The 10,492-nt window shown below is 43.4% G+C and overlaps 1 protein-coding gene across 1 annotated transcript in view; it reads right to left on the reverse strand.

The window, feature by feature from the left end:
- Positions 1-4,635, reverse strand: part of GLRA1 (glycine receptor alpha 1) — an 87,147-nt gene extending 82,512 nt beyond the window's left edge. The window contains exon 1 of the mRNA XM_061424109.1: positions 3,757-4,635. Within this exon, the coding sequence (XP_061280093.1) occupies positions 3,757-3,812 (56 nt within the window). The 5' untranslated portion in view covers positions 3,813-4,635. The remainder of the gene's footprint in view (positions 1-3,756) is intronic.
- Positions 4,636-10,492: the final 5,857 nt, after the last annotated feature.

Here is a 10,492-nt window from a genome sequence, read left to right on the forward strand (position 1 = left end):
CTCCAGAAGCTCCTAGACACTTTCTGCAGTGCCCAAAATGCAGCAGGTAAGATTTGAGAAGGAATACAGCTATGCTACCAGGAGGGAAAGATCCAGGTTGTCATTTGCTCCCCTTGGCAAGCTTGGAGAACGGGAAGCCAGAAGAGCTTCCTCAGAAGAAAGCTCATTTACCTTTCAGCTGGGTGGTTTTTCAGGACTGAGATATGAAGCAATCTGTTTACCATGCTCCTTTTGACCTCAGTGAGGTAGAGACAGCTTTCCTTCAAGGTTTCCATGACCTTTCTTAGCCAGAGAGTACCATATTCAGTACAAAACTCTGTGCAAGGAAACACCTATGGGTTGGCAGACAGAAGTGATAATAAAGGAAAGCTGATCATCTTTTGGGAAAACCACCCATGGGTTAGACGTGGTTTATCTCCTCTGCCTTTATTCTGGTCTCAAGCACAAGCTAGGTCTTTGTTTGCTTCACTCTTGTGCCTTTTGTGTTCCAGGGGGGCATTTTCTTAAAGAAAAGACTTTCCTCCTCATTACAATTGGTTCATCAGAGTCTTAGGTTAAATATTTGATCATTCTTTACCAGTGGTTCCCAACTGTGGGCAATTTTGTGCCCTCCTCCCATCCCAGACTTCTGGAGACATTTTTGATTGTCATGACTAAGGGAGAGAGGGTTATTGATGCCAAAGATACTGTTAAACATCTTAAAATGCATAGTTCAGCCCTCATATCACAGAATTTTCCAAAATGTTCAAAATGTCAGTAGTGCCAAGATCGAGAAACATGATTATATACCATGGATCTATTGAGTTACTCAGAAGATGAGAAAATATGGGGCTCACCCTGGGCCCTTTCCCAGCCATAAGCCAGTGTAAGGGCTCTGGGAATCAAATCAAGTTTCCTTCTACTTAAAAAGAGGTTGGAAAGGAATATGCTCCCATTAAAAACAAAAACAAAAACATATCTTTGCTTATTGCTTTTGACCAGTCTGGATATAAAGCCCCATCCCAAACTAAAAACAAAGAGACAGCATTTAGTTTATTGAATACTTGAATATCACTCATAGAATTTTAGAACCGCAGGTTTTTTAAAATATCAGGACAAGAACTTCAGCCAACTCACTTCATTTTACTTACAGGGACACAGTTGTAAGGACTGCAATGCTGTTTGTCCCCCTGTATCCTCTTATTCTTCCCCCTCAGTTTTTTCTAAGGCTTCAATTCCTTCTCTTTGTTGGCATGCAAACTCACTTTGCATGTTGTTTTGTTTGTTTTGCTGTCATTGTTGTCATTTTGCTGGTTGTGTGTGGATGCAGCAGCACTTCTGTCATCAAGAGCCTTTTCTTTCCTAGCCCCCAGATTTCCCCAGCAAGGTGAGCAGCTGGCCTTCATTTAATCTAAGGACTACCTGGGTGCCTGAGATGATTGGATTGGCTCATTGCAACATGGTACCTGTCCCCTGGGGGAGAAGGTGTTATTCACATGGAATCTGCTAGGGAACCAGTCTCCAATTACCTCTACATACATTCTCTTGAGCCCCCAGGTTTTAAGGCTTCTGTATTTTCACCTAAACTTTAAAAAATGAGAGAGTAATGAAAATGCCAATTAGACATAGACAGTACTTTCTCTCCTTGTGACCTTTTTATTTTTCTCATCTCTCTGAAAAATTGCTGAGGGTATTTCCCTAGTTCAATTCTTATATTTCCTATTTTATGTTTCATGTTCTAAAACAACCTTTATTCCCCAAATAATGTAGCCATTTCTGTATTTTGAAAGTGCAACAGCACCGTTCCCTTCCCAGCTCTCCATAGTCATGACTCTTCTTTCCTTATAAACACATGGCATTATATCCCATATTCATTGTAGCTCCTGTCTGCCTTGTCGCAGGTAGGGGATGGAGATGTGGAGTTATGCGTCCTGATAAGCCACCACCCATAATTTAAAAAATTAACACAGTGGATTCCTAACCTTATCTAAATGATTACAGTGCCAACCTTTCAGACTGTCTCTCTATTGTGAAAGACAATGTCTGAGAGAAGAAAAATCAAGCATTACATACTGTTCAGCAAGAAAAAAAGGAGTTGGAAGGAAGGATGTGCTTGGTCCTATTAATTTGCACTTTAATCTCTCTGGTTCAATTCTGTCTCAGAAAGCCAAACAGAATCAATTTGCATACAAATGTTACCAAGTATCCCACCTCCACAGCATTTTCCACTTCTACTATGTATGTAGAAGAGAAAGAATTTGGTATTGTTCAGAGCATACTTCCTGCCCTTTAGCCCATAAAGTAGCTACATTTCACAAGGCCCTGGATTGTTGCACTTTTTAAATTTGATTCCTTGAGTATTTGTATTCTGAGCTATGGGCAGGACTATGGCCTATCAAATAATTATTTGAACTGGAGATTAGAAGCTTTAGCGTTGGGTATCTCAGAGAAGGAGAGAGGTCTTTTCTTCATCCCAAGAGAAATATATGAAGAGAGGATCACGTGTAGACCCTTACAATCTGGAGAGAGGTGTCATTCATTTAATAAACCAACCACTGGATTAATCAAACCAACAATTCATATGCAGAGTTCACAATAATGTAAAAATGAAAAAAAATCCAACAAGAAATATTTGCTGTAGATTTATGATGGGAGAGACTAATATATGTTGGTTTACTTATTTTTAAAAATAACCTAGAGTGGATTTTTCAAGTGACTGTTAATCCAATGTGATGGTAAAACATGAGAGGCAGACGTCTAAAATGAAGAAGATTAATGATCCCTGCAGGTCATGGGAGAAGACTAATTTTTTTCAATTCATGTAAATGGAATTTATCATAACCATCTCTGAAGATGGCATGATTCACCCACTTACGAAAAGACTGTACATTTCAATGCTTCCTGAAGATGTGATTTTTCACTTTTCACTTGTGCTAATGTAAGAATGCTAAGCCTATGGACAGAAAATTTTAACCTAGGAGATGGTGGCTGGGGGAACTCATCCTGAGTTGGAGATAGACAGAAATTAAAAAAACAAAACAAATGAGACTTGTCCCTCAGTTCAGGATCTGCAGTTAGCAAGCAGAGTTTGGAAAGATGAATGGGAGATAGGAGGGAGTCAAAGTTTCAAAAGAGAAATGTGTTCCGGAGTCTGTTCCTGAGTAGATTCCCCTCTGCACCCACGTTCAGAGCTTTACAACCTGAGGTCATAACGCTATTGTTTCCAATCACTGAGCCTCAGCAACAACCCCCCACCCCCACACCGCAGAAAAAGAAAACAACAACAAAAAAGGAGAGAAAATAATATGTTCTATGTCCAGTGGGTTCGAGTGCAACCTTCCCCGTCACCGCTAGTTGTCACTTGGCTCCCAGACGGGAGAGCTGAGATTTTCGGCACTGCGGTTAGAGAGAATGCAGTCCTAATTAAACTGAGTAACTCCTAAAGCTTCCCCTTAAAGTCCTCAGCCGAATGAGAGTCAATATGCAGGGGGTTTGGGGGAGAGTGATGGGGCAGGGAGTGTAAAAGGCAGAAGGACAAACAAATCGCAAGAAACAGCTGCCAGGGCGGCCACTGTCTCAGACCTCCACGCACAAGCCAGACACCCTGCGGGCGGTTGGAGCGGGGGTGGAGGGACGGAGCGGGGGATGGAAGGACCCGATTGCCGCGGTATACAGCACCCTCCTCCCCCCGAATGAGGGGATCACGGACAGAGTCAGCCTCCATGCTCCTTTCCCCCATTTCCATCAGAGCGATGTGGTCAGTAAAAAATTGCATACCTGAAGAATACAATGGTCTCCCAAAGGTAGAGTCGAAGAGTATTGAAGCTGTACATTTTTCAGGTCCTTGTGCTTTGTAGTCCACGAGTTATGGGGGCAAAAATGTTTCAAATTGGCACTTACAAAACCTGCGAGCGCTGCTGAAGAAAATAATCCAAATCCTAAGGGGAGGTGGGGAACAGGGGCGCGGAGGGAGAGCCCCAGGGGAAATCGGAGCAACGGGGCTCTAGGTACCACGGACAGAGGCAGCCTCTAAGCGTTTCAGCACCACGGAGAGCGTCCAGCCCTGCTTTTCAGGAGCGCGAAGAGTATTGCTGTTTGTTAAACTCCAGCGTGTCTGTTGGCTCCCTGCGGCGCTGGGGAGGCACGTTTGGGGGTGGGTATATTTTCTTTTTTACCCCTGTTTTTCTGTTTAAACGGCCAGCCCCGTGAAAGGAAAAAAAAAATCTATGGAGATCAGAGCGCTGGCCTCGGACCGTTAGATTGGGCGAGCATCCTGGGTAGGGAGATCAGGGCTTTATGCCCCTGGGCTGGCCTGAGGGGGTTAGGCGCTAGGGGAAGCGATTGACGGTGTTGCCTTCAGTTAAATCCCGGAGAATGTGCCAGGCTGGTGCATCACCACCGAGTCCCGGAATCTCGTTACCCTGCCTGCGTACCCGTCTGCTGTCGCCTTGCGATCCCTGTTCTCTGGTCCCCGCCGAATAAGTTATGATCGCTGCAGAAGAGGTGTCCCATTGCTTGGGGCTGCAGACGTGAGAGAGCTCAGGGCAAGTTTCAGGGGCTGCCGGGGTCCATGGCGACCCCGCGGGGCTCAGGAGCACAAGGCTTCAGATGCATCTCGGCTTTCTGAGCTCGCCCATCTTCCTCAGGCCAGGACTCCTTCAGGTCTTCAGACTTTCTTACTGCATTAATTTAACAAACTGGCGGCGTGGGGGATTGGTGGTAGGGGGGTGGCGGGAGATGGCTGACGGGAGGGGGTGGAGAGAAAAAAAGGGGGGAAAAACTCCTTAGTATCTTCAAACCCTCCCACTCGAAGCGCTCATTGGCCCGTGGCTGCGAAAACCAGATCTTTTCCCAGTGTTTGGCCAATTGCGTGTTAGACTCTGGATTGAGTTTAACGCTTAGAGTGCTGAATGAGATTCGTGTCTCCCCTCTCCATTGCAGGTTGGTGGTGGAGTGGGGGAGGTTATGGAGTTAATCTCTCGAGGTCTTTCAAAATATTGCCTTTATTTTTAAAGACTGTAGTTGTACGTTAGTGAAGCAAACACCACGGGTCCCAGTTCAGACGTGACTTTGGGCTCTGTTTATCATCTTGAAAGGGAAGAATTGAACTTGATCTCTGAGTTTCTTTAGAGCTCTGAAGTAGTATGGTTTGGCTCCACCAAAAAAAAAAAAAAAAAGGAGAAGGGAGGAGAGGTTTCAGAAAGAAGTCTGATCCATAAAGGAAGATTCCCCACTCCCTCTCTCCTCAGGACCACTGCAGCAGGAAAAGACAGGAGAAATTCCTTGAGCGGTTTACACAGCGGAGAGGGAGCATTCCTGGCCTCACTGCAAGATATGTCCTCTTTCTACTGGGCAGGAGACAGTTTTATTTACATTCATAAGCTTGGGGAACAGAGCCTCAGAGAGCTGCGGCTTGCTACAAAATAATAGTAGTGCAAAGTTGTACATCCAGGTATCCAGTACTTACTGCTCCCATTCTCTGGTTTTTCCTTCTTCCTCCTGCTTCTGTTTCCCCAGCTTATTTGAATCTCAGAAACCAGCTATACATTTCACTCTAGAGCCCAGCTGGGGAGGTGGAGTTAATCAGATTTTCTCCAAGCTATTGGACTTTAGTAGATTAATAGCCTCTGCAGGATTTTCTGGCTGATTTGAACTGGCTGGGACACTGGGGTCTCTCTCTCTCCCAGCCTACTGAAAGGAGGTAACCCCTCCTTCTTACCTAGTAGCTTTAGGAATTCCTTCTTTTGAGTTTTTGGAGGCTGAATAGCCTCCAAAATAGCCTCAAAAATTCTCCCTAGAATAGTTCTTAACAGCTTATTTCTCTCCAAGCTCAGGCTTTCTCTGAGCAAAGAAGTCTGGAAAACTTTGTCCACCAGTCTCCTATCAGCAGGGATTCGCCCCCTACTTTCCACGCTGTTACAGCACACCCTTCATTACTTCCTTTTCTATTGGCTCCCCCACACCAGAACAGTGATGAGTTGTTTAGAACTCCCATGAAATTCTGACTAGTGACTGAGTAGGAAATTTTGCTTTGAAGGTGAATATTCACATGAGTCTGATACAAATTTATATTGTCAGTCTGTTATCTATCTACTCCTATCTATCTATCTATCAGTAACCTTGGTTAGTATGCCTTCAATGCACCAGGCACTGTTGTGCACTTCACATAATCTCATTTACTTCTTACAGTCATACCTTGAAATAAATATTATCTTTGTGAATGTGTTTCTATACTTCTTTATGTGCCCACCTTGAGTTTGCTTGGAAAAGACAAGCACACATGTTTCTGTGGATATAAACTGGCCTATCCCACCTGCCTAATTCTGAAGTGAATGTGAAATGTATATGTGTATTTGTACACTTGGGTTTGTGAATAGGTTTCTGTCCACATAGACGTATATGTTTGTATCCATCTGTGTCATTGCTGTGCCCGTGGAGGTACTGAAGTAAACTGTGAGCTGGCAACTTTGTTTTTGCTCCTGACCTGGCTAGGAAGCTGCAGGCAGGTAGGGATGCTGTGTGTACAGTTAGTTTTTCTTTTCTTTTAGGAGATGCTGTGTGTGTGTGTGTGTGTGGTGTTGCTGTTTATGGGTGTGAATGGCTCTAAGACTGTGGCCTCTGCAGGAGATGAGAGTAATTATTGCCTGTTTTCTAGTAGGCTTCTGTTTAATGTGAGGCTTCTACTTTTATTTAACTAGCACACATAACCTGAGTATGTGCCAAGCATTGGGGATGTAATAATACATAAGATAACTAGTACTTTGTACCTCTGGGACATATGGTCACTTCAGATTTACAGTGGTAAAAGTTTCTCATTTTTACTTCATACCTCACATATTTCTTATGCCTTAAACAGTATACCCAGATCTTCCTGTCTTGTGTATGTCACTTTTGCAAATAAAAACCATGACCTCCATGGTCAGGGATTTTTGTTCTTATTTTCTCTCAGCTTTAAAAAGCCTGGATGACATTGGATAAATGACCAAACCTCTCTGGCCTAAGTCAAACAAAGATAGTCATGCCCACTCCTCTCCCACTAAGAAGCTGCATAGAAGCAATGGCATTCAAGTCTAATCTTAGGGTGACCACCATACTCTGAAACAGAACTCTTAATGGAGTGGGATGGATTGGCTTCAGTTGATGGTCTTTTGCTATTGGTGAACATCCTTTGTAGCCTAAGTCCAGTACTTTATTGGTCCCTTATAGGCCCCAGTAGCCAGATTTGAACTCCTCCAAATATGACTAAATTATGACATGCACTGAGACCTTATTTTATTACTAGAGGAGACACATTCTTTCATTAACTCAACAAACACTTATTGAACATTTACTTCATGTCAGGCACTGCTCTAGACACTGGGTATACAGCACAGAATAAAACAGGTAAATATCCCTCTTCCATTGGAGAATATCTTCTAGCAGATGGAGACAGAAGATAAATAAGTAAATTATGATGTATTAGGCAATAATAAGGATTAAAAAGGAAAAAGCAGGGTAAAGGGTCAGAGACCAACTCTGAGATGGTCTTTTACATAGGGTAGTCAGATCACATTTCCCAGGTAACACTAGTAAAGAATCTGCCTGCAAAGTAGGAGACGTCGATTTGATCCCTGGATTGCCAAGATCCTCCGGAGAAGGAAATGGCAACCCATTCCAATATTCTTGCCTGGGAAATTCCATGGACAGAGGAACCTGATGGGCTACAGTGCATGTGGCTGCAGAAAGTTGAACACAACTTGAGCGACTAGCAGCAGCGTTGGAGGACTGCAACTGTGGCATGGCAGATCAGGGACTGCCTTCTGAAAAGGAGATCTTTGAAAAAATGACTGAAGAAAGTGAGGAAATGAGCCCTGTGAACTTCAGGGAGGGGAGAAAGAGCTTTCCAGGCATCAGAAAGGCAAATTCAAAGACCCTGAGGGGGGAGTATGCTTAGAGTGTGCAAGAAACAGCAAGGAGGCCAGTGTGCCTGGGTGGAGTGAGTGAAGGAGAGGGTGCCTGAAAAGAGTTTAGAAAGTAGTTAGGGACTAGATTGTATTCTACCTCCAAGGCATAGTAAGGACTTTGAGTTGTATTTTCAGTGAGACCCACTGGAAGGTTTTGAGCAAAGCAGTAACAATATCTGACAACATTTTAACAAGGTTAGTTTGGCTGCTGTGTTTAGAATAAATGTGCAGGGAGGAGAGAGGCAAAATGAAAGCTTCAGACTAGTTAGGAGCTACTGAAAAAAAAATCCATGTGAGATTCTTAGAGACTGTTCCTATTCCACTCTTTTATATATTGAAGAGGAAAATTAGCAGAGTTGGGATAAGAATACAGGTACCCTAATTTTGGCTAAAGGATCTTTCCACTGTTTTTTTTTTTTTTTAATTCCAACTAAGATAAAGGTTAAGGAAATCTACAAGGGAAGAGCTTTACCAGGCTTGTTACTGATATATACCTAGCACTTGGCACAGTGCCTGGCATATAGGAAATGCTCAGTAACTATTTCGTGCAAGGATAAATGAGTGAGTGAATGAAAGAAGAACAAAAATGTTCAGGCAGAGAACCCGAAGGGAGGAAAAGAAGAGGGAGGAAAAGAAGAGGAAGGAACAGTGTTATTCAGGTGAGATTATGTTGTCCTGAGCCAGCTAATGTAATTAACACAATGGCAATCCTCTGTCCAGAATGACATTCACAGAGGAGAGTGCTGGAGACTTCAGTGCTGCTTTAACAGGCTCTGGTGATACTTTGTAAAGAGAGATGGATATTTGGAGCAACTAAGCAGCTTGCCTAATTGTGCTGAAGTGTTATGATGAATTTGGGTCTTAAAATGGGACTAAGGAAGAGACTTTCCTCCAAGGAGCTGCCAGCTTGCTGCCAGCCTTTCCTAACTCAACTTAGAGAATGCACTTGCTACTTTTAAACATTTTTAGTCACAAAGCAATAGTCTGTTCTTTGTGGTTTAAAAGATCTTTTATTTATTTGGCTGTGCCAGGTCTTAGCTGCAGCAGATAGGATCTAGTTCCCTGACCAGGGATCAAACCTGGACCCCCTGCGTTGGGAGTGTTGAATCTTAGTAACTGGACCACCAGGAAAGTCCTATGTTCTTTGGGCTTTAAAGAAGGGAACTCAGAGCTATTTAGGAAGTCTCAATGGTTGTTGTTGCTCAGTTGCTCAGTTGTGTCCAACTCTTTGTGACCCCATTCCAGGCTTCCCTGTCCTTCACCACCTCCCAGAGCTTGCTCAAACTCATGTCCAATGAGTCAGTGGACATTGATGCCATCCAACCATCTCATGCTCTGTTGTTCCTTTCTCCTCCAGCCTTTAATTTTTCCCAGCATCAGGGTCTTTTCTAATGAGTTGGCTCTTCACATCAGGTGGCCAAAGTGTTGGAGCTTCAGCTTCAGCCATCAGTTCTTCCAATGAATATTCAGGGTTGATTTCCTTTAGGATTGACTGGTTTGATCTCCTTGCAGTCCAAGGGACTCTCAAGAGTCTTCTCCAACACCACAGTTCAAAAGCATCAATTCTTTGGTGCTCAGCCTTCTTTGTGGTCCAACTCTCACATCCATACATGACTAATGGAAAAACTATAGCTTTGACTGTATAGACCTTTGTCAGCAAATTAATGTCTCTGCTTTTTAATATGCTGTCTAAGTTAGTCATAGCCTTTCTTCCAAGGAGCAAGTGTCTTTTAATTTCATGGCTTCAGTCACCATTGACAGTGATTTTGGAGCCCAAGAAAATAAAGTCTTGTTACTTTCCATTGTTTTCCTGTCTTTTGGTGATGAATTGATGGGACCAGATGCCATGATTTTAGTTTTTTGAGTGTTTTAAGTTTTAAGTCAGCTTTTTCACTCTCCTCTTTCACCTTCATAAGAGGCTCTTTAGCTCCTCTTTACTTTTTGCCATAAGGGTGGTGACATCTGCATATCTGAGGTTATTGATATTTCTCCCGGCAATCTTGATTCCAGTTTGTGCTTCATCCAGCCCAGCATTTTGCAAGATGTATTCTTCATACAAGTTAAATAAGCAAGGTGACAACATACAGCCTTGACATACTCCTTTCCTAACTTTGGAACCAGTCCATTGTTCCATATCTGGTTCTAACTATTGTTTCTTGACCTGTATACAGGTCTCACAGGAGGCAGATGCATAAAATACTGAGAGAGCTTTCCTTCCACTTTATAGCCTGGTCACCCCGGGGGCAGGAAAGTGGTGTGACTGGCTTAATGTTCCACCACAAAGTTGAATCTAGACCTCAAAACTCCTGCCTCTCAAGTCATGGCTCCCAATGCCTTCACTCAGAGACGTAAAATACAAGCAGAGAAGGTTGGATGAGAGAGGACAAAAGCTTCATATCATGTTGATCAGACCCTGGCTTTCTTCCTGGAGACTCTTGGATTCTCTTTCACTGCCAGGTCTGTACTTCCACCCTGGGCTCTAGCAGCTTGACGTCCATGTGAGACTTTTTATTACCCCTCATGCTTCATTTTATTTTCTCCCTCAAGCCATCTCTGCCTCTTTTTCCCCT

Source organism: Bos javanicus, chromosome 7 (genome assembly GCF_032452875.1).
Source record: "Bos javanicus breed banteng chromosome 7, ARS-OSU_banteng_1.0, whole genome shotgun sequence".
Taxonomy (NCBI): domain Eukaryota; kingdom Metazoa; phylum Chordata; class Mammalia; order Artiodactyla; family Bovidae; genus Bos; species Bos javanicus.